The sequence below is a fragment of the Taudactylus pleione genome, unplaced genomic scaffold (genome assembly GCF_031769625.1).
Source record: "Taudactylus pleione unplaced genomic scaffold, aTauple2 ptg000073l, whole genome shotgun sequence".
NCBI lineage: Eukaryota > Metazoa > Chordata > Amphibia > Anura > Myobatrachidae > Taudactylus > Taudactylus pleione.
The window spans coordinates 6871947-6895184 of NW_028284475.1; the positions used below are offsets into that span (position 1 = coordinate 6871947).

Below are 23238 nucleotides of genomic sequence, written 5' to 3' on the forward strand. Positions count from 1 at the left end.
GACGGTGGAGTCCCATAGTATAAACACTGATTTTTTTTTTTTGCCACAACCTCCGGTCTGATTACTGTCTTTGTCAGGGGGAGGAATCTTTGCCTCTCTGCTGTAGTGTGTAAGGAAGTGTTGCAGAAGCAGGGGCAGAACTATGGGAGACAATGGAGGCAACTGCCGCCGGGCTCCAGATCTGAAGGGGGCACCTCCTCCATTGTCCACAACATATTCACCCCACTTAGGGTTTTAACTATGTACCCAGAGTGTACCGTCACGGCTGCCCAATACATGGCACCCCTACCCGTCACCTGAGAAGCCACCATACACTAGTGGAGAGCTCCATGTCAGACCATCAGCTGCTGCCTTCGTCTATCTATAGCCTGACTGCATGCGAATTGCTACATTACAGTGTCAGCGGCTGTGACGGGGGGGGGCGCCAAATTATAACTTGCCTCCGGGCGTCTGGGATGAACTTTCGCCACTGTGCAGAAGAGCCACTCCTTCTAGACGTACCAACAGAAGGAAACATTAGGGTCTGTAATAATCCATTCACCATCAACATCGTAAAACTAACTAATATAAGATTTAGATTTATTTCAATTTCACAAACAAATCCATGTGCATCAGTGTAACGAATTCAAAAGCAATCTCATAATGTCACATATGGTTCTTGTTCAATTTTTTCACTGCATTGTGGAACATTCTGTAATAAGTCACGTTTATTTGCACCTACATATTAATTCATACACATTTATCATTGACCGTTATACAATCTGTTCTCATATGAACAATATACTATTTAGAAGATGGTTGTGAATCTCTATGGTATAGTGATAGTGAGGATGTGTATCCAGTGCCCTAACGTATCAAAAAAGGTCATTAACAAAGAACAAAACAGCAGAATGCTCAGTACAACATCAGCTACTGTCCCTCTGTGCAACGCGGCTTGTGTCAGTGCACCTACATTTCCATCATAGTGCAAATATATCCCAGGGGAGTTGGCAGCAATTACAGCCCTGATCGCAGTGGCCGGCTCGCGCACTGCGATGCATGCGCAGTAAACAACAATCGCCCAATTGCGTGCATATTAGCAACTGCGATCCTTGCTGAATAAGGCCCATAGTTTCAATGTTCATCTCCCCTAAAGGCTCAGAATCGGGGAACAATCTCTCGAGAGTCTTCAGATTCACCAATCTACTGTAGTAGTCTCCACTCCAGAACAGCGATCAAGGTGATGACTCCTATTGTAGGATATACCTCAGAAAATAGGAAAACAAGCAGGTACAACAAGAACAATAGTGCAATTGTTGGGGTGCTGACAAATTTGCACCATACACTTACATAAAAACAATACGCATGAAACAATCCACATCCATAAAAAATATCCGGTAACGGCTTTTGCCCTAAATCAGTTTCCCGAATAGGGCTGGATAAGGATCCAATAACAGTGCTTTTCCCACTCCCGGGAAGTAGAGAAAGACAAACTGGATACTCTGTACATTCAATCCAAGTGGTCCAGGTAGGTTATCAGCCACTACTGGTTTGTGAATCCGAAGACTCCAGAGAGAATGTTCCCCTATCCTGATCCTCTCGGGCAGTGGTCTCCAACGTTAATTAAGGTGTGAGCTACTTTAGAATAATGAAACCTCCTGAAGAGCTACTAAAATTGAAGAAAATAAAAAATCAGGCTAATAACGGAACAATTGAAGGTAATTTAATGGAAAACAAAATATAATGTTTCATAGAATATAGAAATGCATTTATTATTATTACAGTGATAATGTTGTAGTTTGTAAAGAAAATCTAAGCACAGGCACATTTCACTGCTAATTACCAGCTCCAAGGATGTGTGTGCAGTAGAGGAGCAAAAGATACAGGCAGGGCTGCTGTGTGATTTTTCGGCAGGGCCGGGCGGTAGTCACTCGCTCCGCCATAGCGTAGACCTCGTGGGTGGAATCACGGGGAAGCAATTCAGGTGATTGCTGTAGTGGCTGTGGCAATCACCTGACATGCTTCCCTGTGGCTCCAGCCATGGACCTCCTTTTCTGAGCTGGTGGAGATCGGTTGTCATCCTATACTTTTAATGAGACCCATGTTGCAGCTTCATGTTGCCCTGAAGTAGAAAAGAGCAATTTCATGGGCGCTCCAAGTGATATTTATTTTGATGAATGGGCTGGTTCTAAAGAGGTACGAGGTTAGCCTTTGATATGATGCTTTTCAGAGTGAGGTTCATGTCTATCCACCTCCCTTCACCTCAGAGCACTTCTGGAAAGCGGAGGCAGCTCCCAAGAGGGGAAAACCGTGCGTCTTGAAATGTGCTAGGTCATCCATGCGTACCAGCGCATTTTGTGGTGCTCAAAGAGAACTTTGTACACGAGTCCAGTATGTTCTTAGCCCACAGTAAGTGGAGATGTTGCCCATAGCAACCAGATTCTAGCTATTATCTTCTAGAAGGAGCTAGATAAATGTTAAGTAGAATCTGATTGGTTGCTATGGGCAACGTCTTCACTTCTATAAACCCGCACTTTAGTAAATATACCCCTAAGTGTCAAACTCTTCAGTGCTCTTTGGCAGTGAGGTTCTGGTAGATGTCGGTAGGGTCCGGAGGCTCCTGAGAGGGTCTTGTCTTCGATGACGTCCCAGAATGCTTAACCGCAGAATATGTAACAGAGTATTCATCCTGAGCAAAACAATACACAACAAACAAATGACACTTCACTTCCACTGGTTTCATTGTATTAGCACATGCTTTCAGGAGAGATAAATACATTGGGTTTCTTTTCTATTTTTGAGGTCTTCTTATAATTCAATGTTTTGGTTTTTTTTGCCTCATACACAGTTATGATTCTTATAACAGAATTACCTACTGGGAGAATCGGGTACATTTCTTTTTACTGGGAAATATTTACCCTATTTATCCATAGCTGTGGGATCCATTCTCTGTGCTGCATCGTATTATTATTAACATGTCGGCATTCCAGATTAGACCTAACAATGGGCCTGATTCAGAGGTGGACATAGCGTCAATGGCGCACACTGAGCGGTGTTGGTTTAAGTCTGCGCACAGAGACGCAGCACAGAATCGGACGCATGGTCTGAGAATGTTAGTGGGCGTTCCTGGGAGGTAACGGGGGTGGCAAAGCCGACACGGGCGTGTCGCTGAAAGAGGCGAGGTTCAACGCTGCACAGACACTCACACAGGAGGCCATACCCAGACGCAGGGGCTGCACCTGCCATAGGGCTGCGATGGTGCGACCAATGATGGAGTCTAAAGGTGATGCACATGGGTGTCCCAGTTCTTTACAAATCGGAGGCACCACATCTGCATCCATCTCTGGATCAGGACCGATGTCCCCGTTGTGATTGTTCACATTTTAATGGTTAAACTCTCTCACTCCCAACCCGGTTTTCATTATTATGATATTTTCCATCATTTGGCAATGACTCTTCCTGCCGACATCGCCGATCAGAGTGCTGCGTCTGAAGATGCAGCATCGGATCACCATTGCCGCCATCGGCCATCTGAGTAGGCCTAAGCTTACACGGAATGGCAGCCAACTGACCCCATGGCTGTCCCCTCCATGCCCCCAAATGGAGCTGCAGCTTAGGGAGCACTGCGTGCGATGGAGGGGCCGTGCGCAGTCCTGCCGCCATCAGAGTTATACACAAACCATCGGATTTGCGTACAAGTCTAAATCAGGCCCCATGCTCCTTTTTACCCTGGCTCATCCCATTGCTTAGCAGCGCTCCTCCCAGTGATGAGGGGAAAATATTTGATAATCATGCACCTGATTCAGAGTTAAAAGCAAATTAAAACATTGAGCAAACAAGGAGCAATTTGCACCTGGAACAAACCATGTTGCAAAACAAGGTTTCCCATAGCAACCAATCCGAGTCTAGCTATTATCTTCTAGAAGGTGCTAGATAAATGTTAAGTAGAATCTGATTGGTTGCTATGGGCAACATCTCCACTTCTAAAAACTCTCACTTTAGTAAATCTACCCCAAGGGGTGCAGATGCGTTTTATTTTATGTCTTGTGGATGCAGGGAAAACACTGGCTGCTTCTGCAGCTTTGATTTACACTGACATTTAGAAGTAAATTAGGACACGCTCCTAAATATCTGCCCCTGCCATGTAATATTGTTTTACCAAGGTGCAAATTGCTCTAGTTATTTTTTTTTGTTCCTAAATCTAAATCAGGCCCCATATCTGCACGTAACATGTTTTACATTAGAAGAGACGTATTGTGGCCAAATATATGTGGTCATCAGTCTCCTAAATACTCACGTTTCCTCTTGCAGGTGCTGAGGAAGCTGGAGGAGAGAAGCAGAAACGTGTTTCATGAACTGTCCTCATAAACAGGTACAGGAGTGACATCAGGTATATAATATTACTATAGTATGCTTAGTACAGATAGCTTCAATAGGCAATGATGGATTGGACTACTACTGGGCTCATTACTCCCATGAAAAGCAAAGTATATCAAGCTCTTTCATATTGTATACCATGCAATGTACCATTATATTATAGCATAATCTTCCTAATAATATACCATGTCATTATAGTACAACACAGTGACACTTCTTATCAAACATTATGGATGTCTAGCTAAGATTATTAGTCCTGTGAAAATGGTAATATAGAACCTGTATATATGGCATCTTGTGTAATATTTGAGCTCTGGTTACAGAGGAATCCATAGATTACAGTGTGTACATGATCTAGAAGACACAGAATAGAGCACTGACCTTCTTGTATCCGACTAATATCAATGTAGGCATAACACACGTCTCCTCCGCTGGCAGGTACTAAGGGAGAGGAAAAGATGTTTACCTTTTAAGATGTTGTTGTTTTTTTTTTTACATCCACATACTTGTAACATACATGTAGAATGTAGTGTATAATCAGTGTGTGCTTCTGTGTATCGAAACGTGGGCGATTATATGACAAAAGCACTGGGGAAGTTGTGTATGGGAGCTATGTATGTCCCAGGCTTCTAGCTTCTGTCTGGTGGTAATCAGGCTGGTGAGAAGCCCTGATTGACAGACCACCTGTGAGAGGCTAATAAAGGTGTGTCGGTTTTCCCATTCAGTCTCTCATTGTCTGGGGAGCAAACTGCTGGCTTGCTGAGAGACACCATTCCTACTTAAGCTGGGTACACACGGAACGATATGCTCCATGAGCGATATCGTTAAGTGTTGTCCCCCCACCTGCCGGGCTCAATGTCGTTCCAGACATTGAGCATACACACTGAATATCATCGTTAACGATATCGTTCATTGACGCCACCAGCTGCATCCCAGAACATGCAGGATCTCACGATATCGTCAGATTGGCATGCAAGTACAGCTGATGAAAGATATCGTCAATGATCCACGGGAGCACAAATTGTTAACGATGTCTTGCATACACACGGAACGATATTGAATGATATGAACGATACAGCAGTATTGCACAGCACTCACTTTTTTTGTCTGATATTTGGACAGATTTGTGGAAATAAGGTTTTCCTTTTGGTACACCACGGCAAGCCAGTGGAGAGTAGCGCTCTAGAGGTACATTGTGTGTTTTTTTTGTTTTTTTTATTGTATAATTAAAATTATTGTTTATTAAACCCACACCCACCCTCACCAGGGATGTGGGGAATAACCCCTGGAAGGAAGGGGGGTACAATTTTTGTTGGTACCTCACTTCCCTAGGGATTCCAGCCCTGGACTGGAAGCTCCTATAGCGGCATGTTTAAAGTTATAATGTCCGCACGGTTATAATGTTGTAAGCAGCATTGATCAAGTCAGAACCCCAGCACTGCCGACATTCTATACCGAACCCAAGCGTGACATTCTATACCAAAACCAAGCAGGACATCTAGGGACATACGTTTTATTCTATGCGGTGTGCTCCTGAATATTAAGATTCCAAATTACAGCATCATGGACAAGATCTAGAACACGACACTTCCCGAAGCTTGGTACATTTTGCAACTTAGCAGCCCCTATAGAAACCTGCGGGGGCAACTTCCGCTAACACAAATGAAGGGAACCCAACAGACATCTCCGCTATCTGCTGCCCTCCCCCCGTCATATACCCTGGAGATAATGAAATTTCTACTGTTTTCAGGGGATTTCATGCAAAATTCTTTTGATCAATAATCTGTCCCTCACACAGATAAAACATGGGGACAGCAGGTAATAACTTGTCCCCTTACTGTTGCTATATTCTTCTTCCAGATGGTTATTTGTAGTATCTGATCTGCGCGTAGCTTCACCTGTCGCCCTTTGTCCAACTCTGTTTAAGGTACAATCAAAAGTGTCAGATAAGTTGCTGATATTATACAATGTTAATATACTGCATTGTATAATTATTTATGTACTTATCGGCTTGCAGGGTAATGGGGGAGATGTATCCAGCCTTGGAGAGAGATAAAGTGGAGACGTCCAAAACAACCAATCACCTTCTGTCATTTATCTACCGTAGCACAGTCCATGAAATGACAGTTAGAAGCTGATTGGTTGCTGTGGGTAACCAGGGGCGCCGAGAGGGGGGGGGAGCAGGTACAAATTAGCAGCAGTCTCCTATGCCTGTGGGGGGGAGCGATCACACTGATCGCGCCCCCCCTGGCTTTGCACCGGGCTGAGGGGGCTCAGAGCGCCCCCTCGCCAGCGCGCTGCGAAGCGGCGCTGAAAATATTTTTTTTAAATTATTATTTCCCAAAGAGGGCCTGGCCACACCTCTCGCGATTAGGCCACGCTTCCTGTTACCCGGGCCCGCCGTGGCTCTTGGTGGGCCTGTGGGTAACTACCCTACTTTATCTCTCTCCAAGGCTTGATACATCTCCATTTGTGAACTTAGGTAACATACTGATTGGGGCCCATTCCTACCGCTCACCACAACATATAAATGGGCAGCATAACCCAGACTCCACAGAGCCCACAGGGTCTTCATCTGACCATAGACTAGACTGATAACATAACTTTGGTGTTCATTACACTGATGCAAACTAGATGCTAAACCTTCCAACTACAGTGAATGGCAGGTTCCCAGTATTATACCATTAGTCCAACAGGGATGCAGCCTACACTTACTGGTCACTAGCCAGCCAGACAAGCATTATGAAGCCGATTATCATTGTAATGAGCCCAGCCTACAGCGCAAATGTGAGGGATCCTGCAATTGCAGAGATTTCAGTGACTTTAAAGCGGCAATGCTCAATAAGGCAATACCAGGCTGGCTTTCTCCGAAATGTCAGCAGGTTTACAATCCTGCTCCCTATTGCATTCGGCCTTATACCTTTTAAAATACATTAGACACCACTAACTGTTTATGTACTACAATTAAACAACAACACTAAATAGGTAAGTGATGGAAGCAGATGAAGGTGGCCATTTCCTATAGATTGTAAGCTTGCAAGCAGGGCCCTCTTACCTCTATGTCTGTCTGTTATTACCCTGTTTTGTTCTATCAATGTTTCCAATTGTAAAGCGCAACGGAATATGCTGCGCTATATAAGAAACTGTTAATAAATAAATAATAAATGTGCCCCGATATGGTAGTGTGCATTTGCCCTAGAATCGATACAAATGCTTGAAATCAATGGGATCATTACAGGGCATGCTGGTAACTGTGGTTGGAGGACACTACTCCCTGCCTGTGTCTGTGCGGCCATTTATGCCCAAACACCAATTACCATGGAAGCGAACATGTGGGTCATAGTGGACATTGATCCGGTGGCTCGGCTGAGCCATTATTGGCAAACCGGACTTTACTACTCTTGCTGACCGCGGTGGTAATTACTGTCCAGTATAACCCCAATTATGTTATGGAATACATAAATTGCCCCTGTTACTCACCTGTCCCTGGATGTAACAAACGTCTTATCTAAAACAAAAGAAGGGAAACACATAAAATAAAAATTGGCTTGTAATGTACATTATAGATACTCTAACAGGAGATCGACTGTCATTTGCTCCCATACATTACCAGATTTTCATTCCAACCAGCCAGATTGGACAGATATCTGACAGAAAATTGTATAGTGGATGCCCAGCTTTAGGCAGCTAGCCACAGTTGGCGATCTGGTTACGTAAACAGCAATGTAAACTTAGGCAGCTGGCCACAGGTGGCGATCTGGTTATGTAAACAGCAATGTAAACTTAGGCAGCTGGCCACAGGTGAAGGTCTGGTTACGTAAACAGCAATGTAAACTTAGGCAGCTGGCCACAGGTGAAGGTCTGGTTACGTAAACAGCAAAGTTAACTTAGGCAGCTGGCCACAGGTGGGGGAGGTCTGCTTGTCCAGTTTGAAGACTTTATTAACCAAATTATCTTCCCAGGAAATATTTCTTTCTAGTATTGTATTAATGACCCATGGTATTATTCTAGGCAGTGGTTTAGGGCCTGATTCATTACGGAGCGCTATTGCGATCGCGGCTGCGACAATATGCTAATCCTTTGCGATCGCAATGCTGTCTCAGTACAACATAAGGACGCCCACTTCCCTTTACTCAAATCCATAATACTTAACAGAATAGCGAAACGATCCGACACTGTCGAGCGTCATCGGAGCCTCACGCACACTTGCACAAGGTCAGACCTTACTCAGAAATTGCTAACCTCATCGCACACTATGGGAGCTCAAGCTGTGTATGCCGTCACAGTGGGTAACTTATGCACGCCCCTGCAACGGCATTCAAACGCGCTGACACGCCTGTGTTTCACAGACCCCCCCCCCCCCCGTTCACCACCCACAAACGGTACTTCCTGTCAATAATACTGCGATGGGTCTGTGTAGTCACTGCAGTGGTCAGCTCGCGCTTACACATGTGCAGAACGCAACAATCGGCCGATTACGTGCGTATTAGCAACTGCGATCCAAGCTGAATCAGGCCTTTTAGTTTTTAGTATTTTATAGATGATGTGCTGGGAATATATATAATCACCAGCAAGAACCTAGGAAGCCATACAGCTCAATCTATGGTTGGACTTATGGGGTGGAAGGCCACAATACATGTATTAGGTCATAGATCCCGCTAAAATGACTATATCATCTTCCCCCTTCATTTTATTGTGGCTAAAACATTCAGGTGTCACAATTAACTTTTAAAGTTTCAGCAAAAGCAACACCTTTAAAAATGACGGATCTGCCTCGAACCAACATGATGTACACGGACTGTTATGCTGTGATTTCATTTAGTATCTAATACGGAGGGACCATGGATCATTTCTCCTGCTCTAAACAAAGATTGAAAGTACCTGCGTTTCCCTGATGTTGGACACATCTTGTGAACAAAGGAGCCACTTTGTGTCTATATATAAAGAGCAGGACAACGGTCAGGAGAAGCACCAGCAACATGGCCCCAAGTATCCGCCACACCAGACTCCCCTCTGTTAGAAGAAAGGTATGACATCAATTTATTCACATTTTTATTTACAAGGAAATGCGCCACGGATCAGAAAGATACTCACTAGTGCTGCTCTGATATATATTAATAAAATGGCAGAAATTCAGAGAAGAGCGATTGAAATGTATTCGTTTAGAGGAAAGAAAGGACAGAGTTAATATAATGGAAACATGTAAAATATCAAAGTTAATAATAGAATTAAGGATGACAATATTTTGAAGAAAAGGTTATTGTTAGTTGTCCTGTAACGACTCCCCAATTCTGTTTCTATGCATGCTAAATGGAGGTCTACTCCAAACTTCATGTTCATTAATAATTTAAGATTTGATAGCATGGATTATTTTGTATTCAAGTAATCCCCTAATGCAATGGAGGCTTTGACCCCAGTTGAGAAAGTCCGAGGCAAGAAAAACGCGTTGGTCCAACCCGAGACACCACAAAAGTGTCAGACTGAATTCTTCCTTATGCACTGTGGATGTAGTTTTGTGGCCAAAGGCAACATTTATACAGATAGGCCTATGTTTTTATGGATGGCCAATTTGTTAATTTTTTTTTCTAATTAAAACATGGTTTATAATGTTGCATTATTTTGATTATTTTTGCATTGAAGTACATTGGTTACTTTATTGAGGATCTCTAGAAGTGTGGGATTGAATGAAGGCATAGAAAGATTTTCTGATCAGAATATTTATGTGTTAAAGGCATGCATTCGAGGGAATGTGGTGATAGCATAAAACACTATATACTTCTCGTTTTTGAAGCTACATATGTCCCCTTGAAATTAGGTTTGCTGAGACGTCTAGGACATTCTTGTCACATGAGAAATGTTTCTGTATTCCTCTGGTTCCCCCTTTTCTTTCATGATTCATTTGATTACATTCCCATTGTCACTGAGCTTGTAGACCCCCAAGTCCTTCTCCACCTATTTCTTATTGTGTAATCATAGAGAAAAAGAGCAGGGTCACGTTGTACATAAATATCAGAGGTTCCCCCCAGATAAAATCCTCACCTTCTTTCATTAGGTTGGAATCTGCCTCAGAGTCTGTAAGAAATTTTACAAAAGTTTTAGCGGTACTGTAAATCCTTTAATAATTCTCATAATAAATACTGTAATAGCTAAACACTGTGTTCCCTAAAGGAAATTGAAATTGACCTCAATCAGTGACGGATGTTACCTAGGTACTACAGGGCAATAAAATCTGACACCCCAGTGACAGGCTGCCTGGCAGTGGCTGTGACTTCCCATTGGAAGAGCTCCCTGCTAATCACAGCCGGACAGGCAGTTCCTAGTGGAGGTGTTCTCTCCCCCCGGGGCTGCCAGCCTGGACTGCAATTAGCAGAGAGAGCACTTCCAATGGGACCCCCACTTACCCCCATCTACCCAGCTTCTAGGAGATGCAGATGGTGCAGTCCCTAGAAGTCTGGGCTGCTTGGTGATTTGTGTGTGCATGTGCGGATTTGCTATCCTGCGCATGCACTACAAGCCACACATGTCAGACTGGCAGAGCAGACCACCCCTGGAATGACGGGTAGTAGCCGCTGCTGAATTCTCAGTAAAGAAACAAACTAATAGGAGTCAGTCTTGAGGGATGGCGACGGGGAAGAGTTCCAAAAAACTGGGGCATGTCAGGCCTGTTTTCTGGGCGTGCCGAAACCAGTGGCTATACTGGCCCCGGCAGGGTGATAGCCTAACCCCTGCCCTCCGCTGCTGCAGCCTAATCCTAACCCTCCGGATCATGCAGAATGTCGCTATTACACATGTCAACATTGTTAACATGTCAGCATTCTGAAAATGTTGACATGTTCCATGTCGAATTCCAACTATGTCGATATAACTGCTGACATAGTGGTGTCGACATTAAGATTGTACCCCGTTATTATAGATCTCACTAGATGTCTGTATTTCCTACATTATGCAACATAAACTGGTAAATAAAATACTTACACAAAGTTAATAATAAAATGGCGCTAATAATAAATCTATACAATGTAGCCCCATTAGCACTCACTCTGTACCAGGATATGTAAGGCTGTGCTGTGTCTCTGGACGCTCCCATCCATGGACTGTACAGAACATGTATAGTCCCCAGTGTGCTCCTCTTCAGCTCGGGGGATGAGATAACGGCTGTCAGTAGTAGCTCCCTGTATAGGCTGTGAGTCTCTGTAGAAGGTGTATAAGAGAGGGGCTTCTGTGTTACTGGTGGTCACACACTGTAGTCTGATCTCTTCCCCTTCCGGGACAGTGGCTGCTGGGAGAGCTTCTATCTCTGGTGACTTGAATAACTCTACATCATGTTTAAGCAGAAAGAACATATTAGAATGTGTGCTGCTCTAAGTAATGAGATTTCTGGGAAATATATCAATTATTGCACTTTAATTCGAGAGAAGTGCTGAAATTGTTATTCCTGATAAATAGATGCTCCGTTGCCTGGAAGATGTCCTAAATGTTCGTCCCTTTTGACATCTTCTCTGGCAGTGTGCAGTAGTTCGGGTGTTCTCTACATGGGTGCCTCTGGCCACTCTCTGATCCTGGGGTATATTTATTAGGCATCCTCAATAAAGACCTATTGGACAAGCATAGCAGGCCATACAGTATGTATTTGATTGTTCGAATGTTGACTAAAGTATGTATTGCTTAAACATAGATGGACTCTGTTGGTCCATGTTCTGCTGATACCTATTGTTAATATGACTGCAAGCCAGGAAACATTGGCTTACTCTGCTAGAAATGCAATGTCTAAACTTGAGTCATCTTTTGTCAAATCTGGTATCTCTGGGACCTCGGACTCTGGAAATGATGCTCTTGTGCTGTGCCGCACATATTTATTTATTATTATTATTTATTAACAGTTATTTGTATATGGGCAGTAGCCAGAATATTCCGTTGCGCTTTACAATTGAGGCACTCATGTTTATATCTACTTGTTTTATGGTTATTACACTCCTATGTTTTGTTTATCTTTCCTTCTCTGAGGAGATGACAGCTATTTTTGAAATCTGTTTTTGTTTCGTATATGCAACATCTTAAACACATAATTTAAAGAAAAAAAAATCCATTAAGTTCAACTTATTATACATTCTAGGTGTCTTTATCTAGAATAATGATAATAAAAAAAAATCTGCATTTTTAATGGGTCATCTGCTAATGTGGGTATAAAAGACCATCCTGCTTCCACACATGGTCATCAGACTAATTTCCTGGGTCAGTCACAACAGCGGATAATTGTCCAATATATTTATACATCCAGCCAGTGATTCTGTCATTACCAGCTACCTCGCCCACTTGCGCACACAACGGGGGTTTCTGAGTGCCCAGAAACCCCCCTGCCTGCCGATCAGTGGTGTAGCGCAGTCGGTTTCAAGTGTAGTGCGGACCACAGTGTGTGCGGCTTGCACTACACACTAACAAACACACCGCCTGCGGTGTTTGTTTTAGCAGCCAATGAGAGTCAGACAGACTCTCATTAGCTGCTGCATCCACAGAGGGAGCCGGGCTGGAGCTCACTCATGAGCTCCGCCTTCCGGCTCCTGCAGTTGGTGATGGGAGAGACGTCATGACGTCTCTCCCATAGTGCCGAGCGGGAGGACAGAGGAGTGGACGGCGGTGGGGATTCAGGTAAGTATATTGTGTTATATTTGTAAGGGGCACTGCATAGGGTGGACCACTACTGGGGCGCTGCATAGGGGGACCACTACTGGGGCGCTGCATAGGAGTCCACTACTGGGGGCACTGCATAGGGGGACCACTACTGGGGGCACTGCATAGGGTGGACCACTACTGGGGCGCTGCATAGGGGGACCACTACTGGGGCGCTGCATAGGAGTCCACTACTGGGGGCACTGCATAGGGGGACCACTACTGGGGGCACTGCATAGGGGGACCACTACTGGGGGCACTGCATAGGGGGACCACTACTGGGGGCACTGCATAGGGAGGATCACTACTGGGGCACTGTATAAGGGACACTACTGAGGGCACTGCATAGGGGTACCACTACTGGGGACACTGTGTAAGGGGCACTACAGGTAGCACTGCATAGGGGTACCATTACTGGGGGCACTGCATAGGGGGGACCACTACTGGGGGCATTATATAAGGGGCACTGCATTGAGGGACCACTACTGGGGGTACTACATAGGGGGGCACTGTGTAAGAGGCACTACTGGAGGCACTGTATAAGGGGCACTGCATAGGGAGGCACTGTGTAAGAAGCACTACTGGGGGCTCTGTATAAGGGGCACTACATAGCGGGACCACTACTGGGGGCACTGCATAGGAGGGATCACTACTGGGGGCACTGCATAGGGAGGATCACTACTGGGGGCACTGCATAGGGAGGATCACTACTGGGGGCACTGCATAGGGAGGATCACTACTGGGGGCACTGCATAGGGAGGATCACTACTGGGGCACTGTATAAGGGACACTACTGAGGGCACTGCATAGGGGTACCACTACTGGGGACACTGTGTAAGGGGCACTACTGGTAGCACTGCATAGGGGTACCATTACTGGGGGCACTGCATAGGGGGGACCACTACTGGGGGCACTATATAAGGGGCACTGCATTGAGGGACCACTACTGGGGGCACTACATAGGGGGGCACTGTGTAAGAGGCACTACTGGAGGCACTGTATAAGGGGCACTACATAGGGGGGCACTGTATAAGAAGCACTACTGGCTGCACTGTATAAGGGGCACTGTATAGGGGGACCACTATTGGGGGCACTACTGGGGAGAGGCGGGGGGTTCTTTAATAAATAATTTTGGCTGAATTTATTTGTCTGCTGCACTCATGTTTTTTTATGATAGACGTGTGTGTGTGTCTGTGTCAGTCAGTGTGTGTGTACCTCGTCATAGGCTGAGTGGTATAATTTTACTATTTTACTGTAGTGGTCCTAAATCCTAAAGATATTTATTTGTGGCTAGATGTTTTTTTCATTGGTTCGGTAACCAAAGATTTGGAAACCCCCATTTCAAAATCCTGCACAGTCTGTCTATCCTCACAGTATATAATCTATGACTACAAGCTGGCTTTTTTGGGGTTCTGCACCCCAGATTCTGACTACCACCATGTAGTTTTTCAAATCTTATTGCTGATTTCATTCAGTGGCTGGGGGAATACTTTTTGTTGTTTCTTGTATAGTCTAACCCCTCCCTTACATGCACCTGAGTGATATTACTGAAGTGATTGAGCAGCTTCCAACTTGTATTTCTGTATTGAGAGGCATAGATGGGACCAGCGTTAGGAGGGCGTGCTGGTTCTTGTAGTGCCATTAGGAGGACTTGGGGGTGACTCCAAGGTAAGCTAGCTCTCAATTCAGGTATATTTGTATGTGCCATTATCATGTGGCCTTATATTGGGCAATTATTACCCAAATTGGATACAGTTATCAGTTTTGAGGATGAGTCTGGCGTGCGGTGCCCCTTGGGGTTGGTGTGGCTGGGCTGCTCTGGTGAGGCACACATTAACACTTTTATTTAGCACTTTTACACTTTCCAATATATTTTGTGTATATATATATATTTTTCTTAGCTTTTTAATTACACCTTCACTTATTAACACATAGTTTTTCCTTTAATCCTATACTAACACTTTAGTCTCTCACTGTTGTGCTTCGCTGGGGTGGCTGGCTATCGCCGGCTTTTTTGGGGTTCTGCACCCCAGATTCTGACCAAGTGATGGGGACCTCCGGTATCAGAGACGCCGTGACGCGGCCCGGAGGCTTAGCCATATCTTTGCAAATATATGCTACTGAGATCTCTGAATTATCTACCACCATGTAGTTTTTCAAATCTTATTGCTGATTTCTTTCTGAGTGCTGGGGGAATACTTTTTGTTGTTTCTTGTATAATCTATGACTATTGGGTTGTACAGAGAGATTTCTCTGAGCGTAGTTGATGCCATCTTGTTCCCTGTACAGTCAAAAAAAGCAAAAATAAATCTATACAAATTACTGTAACCTCATTAGCACTGACCTTGTACCAGGATATGTAAGGCTGTGCTGTGTCTCTGGACGCTCCCATCCATGGACTGTACAGAACATGTATAGCCCCCAGTGTGCTCCTCTCCAGCTCGGGGGATGAGATAACGGCTGTCATTAGTAGCTCCCTGTATAGGCTGTGAGTCTCTGTAGAAGGTGTATAAGAGAGGGGCTTCTGTGTTACTGGTGGTCACACACTGTAGTCTGACCTCTTCCCCTTCCAGGACAGTGGCTGCTGGGAGAGCTTCTATCTCTGGGGACTTGAATAACTCTACATCATGTTTAAGCAGAAAAAGTGTTAGAATTATGTGTTGCTGTAAGTAATAAGATTTTGATTTCCAGTATAAGTCCAACTAGTGATTCTGCCATTTCTATCTACATGGGCAGGGAAATACGGTCCAGTTACCCTGACAGTGAGAAATCTCTTTCTATGCTGTAATGAAAAAATTTTGGGTATAAAACAAACAATTGGCTGCGCACTCTAAAACACACAAATTCCCATAAAAATTTATATATGTATATTTTATTAGTACTACAAATATTTATAAAAAAATAAATAAATAAATATATATATATATATATATATATAACAAACACCTTATAAATATATAGTATCAGTATACCGAATACAAGCGAACATGACTCTGGCTTTGGAAACTGCTGGTACAGCGCTACATACAGCTTCCTTATCCCGCAGGACCTGATACCACATACCCCCGGGGGGCTCTCTAACCATAGAGAGAGAATATCTACAGCAGTGATGACCTTACTAGAAGTGATTCAATACCACATATATTTTATTGAGATTGTTACTGAAGCCTGACAAAGTACTGAGCTGTACAGAACTCGGAACCAATTGCAGAGAGACTGCCCATCAGCGAACCCAGTACAACAAGGGTTAAATCCCAATGTGGAGACATTGCTAACAGTGTTCTTTTGCTAGTAGCAAAATGATAATAAGTGGTTATCCTGTTATTTATACAGCAGGATCAGAGAAACACCTGTGAATACAGTTTTTATTTAAGAGAGATATTCAATATTCAGTAAAAGATACTCATTATTTAGAAGGTGATTGTTTTTACTTATAGCTATTTAATATAACATATTTATAGTACTAATAAAAAATATTTAGATTTTTTTTTATATATATACATTTCTGTGGGATTTTGTGTGTTTTTAGAGTGCACAGATAATTGTTTCTTTTGCACTATTTTGAAGGACTGGCATTTTCTTCTATTGGCAGCTGCACTCAAACACCGAGGTCTGCTACAAGTGGCGCTAATTATAGGCATAGATTTTCGTGACTTTTGGTATAAAAGCTGATCAGATAAATCTTTACATTATCATTTGAGTATATATGTAGAAAATTGGTAATCTCTAAGATAATAATTGTAATTATAATACAATTACTATTGTTATTAATAATAATCATTATTATTATATTACTATTATGCATATTATTATTATTAATAATATTAATAATAATTTATATGGTGCCCTTAAGGCTGGGTACACACCTGGGTGACTTGTACGCCAACCCAGGTATCTGCAGACCGAGCGGCCGATTGGTAAGCCAGTACACACTTACCAATCTGCCGCTCGATGTGTTTGCGCTGACATCACAACTGAGCGGGCATTTTGCCCGCACTGTTGAGATGTCAGTGTTGGCAGTCCCTTGCAGCCAGTGTACCTGCCGACCCGCCTGTACACACAGCCAGATGTGCCAGTATATCTGCATAATATATAGGCAACAGCTGTGCTGCAGGGCCAGCCTGATATGTATGTGAGCGACTATATTCACAGACTTATCAGGTGTATACAGCCACCGATGCACTCTCTATATATCGCTCATCGGCTGATTGAACGACATATCACATATTGTGGACCCAGCATAAGTGTCCAGAGCACGGTACAAGGAAATTAAGATGGTATAAACAATACAATATAAACAGTTAGAAACAGACTGTACAGGGGAGAAAATCAAACCGTGAGATAATTATACAACTAACTTTTTCCAAAGTAAACAAACCACACTTGTTACATGCATTATTATCATTTTTCAGTTTTGTTCCTTTGATTAGTTAACCTTTTTACATTTATTTCAAGTTCTCCTACTGTATGTCTTTCTTATAAACCTGTACCTCATAGCTAAGATGCAGTATATCTAGACGAGACATAAGTACATTTTCATTTAATTGAATGTTAATATTGTTACATTTTTACACCCACCATGAATATGACATTATTATACCCACCATGAATCTGTATAGATAACCGATCACTCCTCTTTCTCACACTGCCGCTGGGATCTCTCACATCGCAGGAATAATCCCCAGAATGCACCAGCTGCGCTGACTGAACGCTGTATGTAGCGGATACACTGAATTCCTGCACGTTCCGCCCATCACTGTAGAAAGCAAATAGCAGCTCTGTGTTCTGCCTGGGCGGAGCCAGCACTGTGTCACATGTCAGGGTCATGCGACCTCCTTCCATCACACGGGACTGGGCCATCTTTATTGCCGGAACTAAAAAAAGGTCTGGAAGGAATAATATGTAAACCATGGCAGATACAGTTCAACCTGGTCATTGGGGAAAGTGAACATTGCAGGAAATCCTAACCAACTAATCATTTATAAATCAGCATATGTTGTCTAAATTCTAGTTTTGGGTAATACAAGGTACGCTCACCCAGACATTTTTATATTGTAATATTATGTAATCCTCAATACATCCTGCCTCCCCCCCTCCTCTAGTGCATTATATACTTCTGTGACCAGCTGGGAGCATACAGGGAATGGTCTGAAAGCTCCGCTATGGTTAGTAATACCAGGAGAGGCCGACAGTATTGAGACCATACAGTTTTTTTATTATATGACTACTTTTATTGATTTTCTACTATTTTAATCCAAGACTAACACTGTGGCACCCATGTTCTGTATAGTGCATACTATATTACTATTTTTTGTGATTCAATTTCAATTAAAATAGCTGTGGATTGTTTTTGTGTCCTTTTAAAATGTCCCCCAGCAAAAAGCACCGTCACAGTCTGATGTCAAAGGATGCATGGTAACACTTTGTTACTTCTTAAGCTGCATACGCACACAACGCTTTTTTGAACGATTATCATTAAACGATATCGTTTAACGATAATCGTTTTAAAAAATCGTTCACTTTCAGAGTCAAATGATGAACGATTATCGTTCATGCGCGTTCACGTTTGTAGTTTGTAGTTCAGTCAGACTTGTCAACTGAACGATTTTCATTAAGGGAATATGCAAATATTGTTTGTAGTTCATAAAAATTGTTCATTACACTTTAAAAAATCTGACAGATAATCTGACAGAAAATCGTTCTTAAAAATCCTTCATAAAATCGTTGGTAACAAAATCGTTGTGTGTGTATGCAGCTTTACATTTCACACAATTGCCCCCTCCCCTTAGTGTTATGGCCCCCATACACCAGCGATGGATTGTCGCGATGCTGGGCTGGAGGATCGGTGAAATCCAACATGTTGGATTTCACTGATATGCCGATCACAGTCAACATATATTTGTGATTTGCAAATTGGTTAAATTTAACATGTATAATTTCACCAATCCTCAGACTGATCGCGGTAACATCGATGGTCGACGGTCTGCATTTACGAACGGCGGTTTGGCGTTTCCGATCGCAGGATCAGACAATCAGTCGGTAGGTGTATGGGGGTCTTAAGCCTAACCCCTATTACTTAATTTAATCAGAATTACCATGAACAGACTCAAATGTCTTAGCTGCCTCTGTCGTATAGTGAAAAATGTTCCATCTTTGTCTTGTACATCTGTAATTCCCAGACTCCGATATTTACGTTTACTAGTCGGAGAACGGAATCAGTCGATGGTTTTAAAATATCGTCCTTGTAAACTTATGAATCTTTTTTAAAGCTGTTATTCCAACCGTGACATCGCATAGTGTGTGCCCCCCTCATTTGTAGCCATTGTTTTTAGGCATCCCAAGATATTAACACTGTAACAAATTGATTTAATTTGAACAATTCCCTTCCCCTTAGAATAAGTCTATTCATTACTAATTAATTTAGACTGCGTTTTCTTACCATGAACAGATAGAGATGTCTCAGAAGCTTCTTTCGTGTATTTGATAACGTTCCACCTTTCTCTAGTACATTTATATCGTCCTGACGCTCCGCTATCTACGTTTACTCGTCGGAGAACGGAATCAGTGGATGATATTGGAGCATTGTCCTTATAAAATGATGAATCTTTTTTAAAGCTGCTATCCCAGCCGTGACATCGCATAGTCAGTGTGTCCCCCTCATACACATCAGCAGGTGCCTGGAGAATCAGCCAATCTGATAATAAAACACAGACAGGTGTAACAGCTCCCTGCTCATTATCTTCCCCAGAGACCCTGACCTCAGATAATCTCCTCTGCTTGTATAATACCCCTTTTCCACCTAAATTCCGGGTCTGACCCGGAGTTGGAACAAAGGTCCTATCCGGATCAGACCCGGAATTTTGCCGGCGCTGACTCGGGATATTCCCGAGTCAGCGCCGCTCACACCGCAGTCGGGTCTGCATAGACCCGGCTTTTGCGGAGTGAAAGTGGACGCTTGGAGATGACGTCATCTCCAAGCGCCACTGAAGCCGGACCAATCGGCCGGCTAGCAGCGCACTCCAGGTCTTCATGACCCGGAGTGCGCTGTTCCCATAGCAGGGTTTCACGGGCTATGCCCGTGTTAAACCCTGCTAGTTACCTGGGTTGGATTGCCGGGTCACTCGACCCGGTGATCCAACCCTCTGCCCTTTTACACCAGGGAGCTGCCCGGGTTAACCCTTCAAAAACCCGGGTTTTAGCTCCGGTGTAAAAGGGGTATAAATCAGACACAAAACTTTATTTCTGACATAGATTTTTTGTTTAGTAAATTTGTGGACATAAAGCTCAGTTTAAAGAAACTCACTTATGACTTTGTGTCTTTTCGAGGGGCTAAAATTTTACAACATCTATAGTTGCTTGCAGCATTTCATAGAGTATAGTGTTTCTTGCATTACCTAACTGTTAGTCCTGAGTCAGATTGGCCAAGTGGAAGACCAGAGATATACCTGGTGGGCCACATGGACTCATAACCCAGTCCTCTACCGAAAGAGAGTGGGGTCATGGCCGCCGTCTGTTGCCCTCCCATGATCTAATACTAACCTAATGCACTGGCAGCGGGTGGCTGGTGAACTGTAATGGCCTGCAGAGGCTAAACCAAAGGCCCTGCACTTGCGTCATCCATTGTGATAGGAGCAGCCGTGCTCCACCCACAGGAGGAACAAACTACAACAAGGAGGAACATAGACTCAACCCAAGCGCTGCATCCAGCAGATCAACAAGACCGGTAAAGGCAGGACCATCAGAACCGGACAGGTACAGATAGAACCTGACAGGTAAAGACAGAAACACATAGGTACAGACATAAACAAGCAGGTGCAGGCTAGTACAAACATGTACTGTACACACAGAAAGATACTGCAAAACACAGAAATAGACCAGCAAAGATATATACAGGTCCAGACAGAGGCAGAGCAGACAGGTCCAGACAGAGGCAGAGCAGACAGGTACAGACAGAGGCAGACAGAAATAGACAGGTATAGATAGAGACAGCAGGTAAAGAAACAGGAAGCAGACAGGTACAGTAGCAAACAAATACCTTAAGGTCAGTTCGTTTGGTGCTCAGTCATTATTAACAAAACTAAGGAAACCAGCTATGCATTTGCATCTCCTACTTCTAAAAAGCTGTTAATCTGTTAGATTGTTAAATATATATATATATATATATATATATATATATAAAACTGTGCTATTTAGGTTCTGGTAATAGCACTTGTCAGGTTGTCATCCTCTATGGACCAATATTGATATAATGAAGTTGAACAGGTGTTAAATCTTAGTCCTTGTTACGGTCCATAGCTTATATTCCTTAGTGTGCAAGTCTCGTACTGTAGTACAGGCACCAACATTATATTAACTATATGTGACCTATATATTACCTATAAACCGGTATTACCTATATTTCCTATGGGCCTAATTCAGATATGTACGCAACCCAATGGTTTGCGTATATCTCTCAGATGACTGTTAGTCTGCACTTGCCTAGGACCCGTACTGCTCATGTGCAGATCGGGTACTGTAGTGCGGCTGCAGAAATCGCGTGAGTGACAGTCTGCAGTCATTTGGGGGTGGGGAGGTCGTGGCAATGGTAAGCGTTTTACAAAACAGGGTCACGACTGCCGTGGTCAGGGTCTGCGTATTCCGGCGCAGCTTATCTGGCCCCGGCAGCATGTAAACGCCGGCGATCCTGAGTAACCGGAGGGTTACCCAGATGATGGATAGTCACACAGATGATCCGAGTACTGCACACTCCGCCTGCTGCTTTTACACATTTTCACACAGCGGTTGCAGCTGCATCTTTGTTGTGTAACCTGTGTCCACACAAACTAATCCTAGCCTCCATGGTGCCCACCAGGGCCGTAACTAGGGTGGTGCGACATGTGCCATGGCACAGGGCACTGCAGGGCAGGGGGCACTGCTCGTGTCTATCAATTTTCTGTTTATAATCATTCTCACTTATAGTTTCCTTTTCTATTATCCCCGTCATCTCCTCCCAGGCTGACTCCCTCTCATCTGGCCACCTCCCCAAGCACCTTCAGTCACTTCCTCCTTTATTGAACACACACATTTCAAATGTGGGACTCAAACCAGCCACCTCTTACATGGCAATAAGACACCTTACACATGGAGCTATCTGCCCCACAATGTCTGATTATAACCAAAAACTTCCAGTGAACTGCGCAAAAGCCATATATATCATATCTACGAATAATATGTTGGATTGACACAAGGCTTCCTTTATAAAAAAGATTTAATACATAGATCAATACATATAACACAATACAATAATGGCTAATATCAATAGATTGATCAATAGATTGCCTATTATTCTAAAATAGCTTGGCAGTCAGCCAGTGTCATCTAGAGAGTATAATTGGTTATATCCTAGATACAAGTAGATCCTATTCTGCTCACCAGCTGATTGTTGCAATTGATTAGAGCATGGATTTCCCAATAGCAACTTGGTTTATTGTCTACATTTAAAGAAATCAAGTTGCTATTGGGAAATCCGTGCTCTAATCATATTAAGCCAGTGCGCATAAGTTACTAACTCTGCCTATTGAAGGTTTACAAAGAGACATTGGGCCTCATTCAGACCCACTTGCAAGCGGCTGTCCGCTCGCAAGTGGGTCGATGGTGTGCATGCGCCAGACGCGACGAGCGAAGGACTTTCCTTCGCTCGTTGTGTATGATCAAAGGGGGCGTGCTGTCGATGTTGATTGACAGCACGCCCCCTTTGGTGGGCGTGCCTCCCAGACGGGGGGGTTCCCAAGGGAACGCCTACCGTCAGAAGCCGGCCCACTGACATCACTAGTGATGTCAGTGGGAGTGATTTTGGCTCTGATAGAGCCAAAATCACTCCGGGCCTTGCGGTTGAGAAACTCAACCGCAGGCTCCGGCTCGCAGTGGCGATGGTCAAGACCATCGCGGCCATCAACCTGCACGCTCGTATAGGCTGTGGGTGGAGGACGCTCCATAATTATGGAGGTGGGCCCTGATTCAGAGCGAGCGCTCTGGTCAGAGCGTCCGGCTCTGAATCAGGGCCATTGTTTCTAATTACAATTGCAACAATCAGCTGGTGAGCAGAATAGGATCTACTTTGTATCTAGGATATAACCAATTATACTCTCTAGATGACACTGGCTGACTGCCAAGCTATATTAGAATAATAGGCAATCTACTGGAATTAGCCATTATTGTATTGTGTTATATGTATTG

At 43.7% G+C, this 23238-nt stretch overlaps 1 protein-coding gene across 1 annotated transcript in view; it reads right to left on the reverse strand.

Moving 5' to 3' along the window:
* Positions 1-1741: 1741 nt before the first annotated feature.
* Positions 1742-23238, reverse strand: part of LOC148532596 (Fc receptor-like protein 3) — a 40234-nt gene continuing 18737 nt past the window's right edge. The window contains exons 5-15 of the mRNA XM_088467522.1: positions 19463-19717; positions 17628-17909; positions 15368-15643; positions 11396-11671; positions 10396-10428; positions 9238-9369; positions 7837-7864; positions 6195-6274; positions 4738-4797; positions 4277-4302; positions 1742-2668 (exon numbers count right to left, since the gene is read on the reverse strand). Coding sequence (XP_088323648.1) covers positions 2546-2668; positions 4277-4302; positions 4738-4797; positions 6195-6274; positions 7837-7864; positions 9238-9369; positions 10396-10428; positions 11396-11671; positions 15368-15643; positions 17628-17909; positions 19463-19717 — 1571 coding nt within the window. The 3' untranslated portion in view covers positions 1742-2545. The remainder of the gene's footprint in view (positions 2669-4276; positions 4303-4737; positions 4798-6194; positions 6275-7836; positions 7865-9237; positions 9370-10395; positions 10429-11395; positions 11672-15367; positions 15644-17627; positions 17910-19462; positions 19718-23238) is intronic.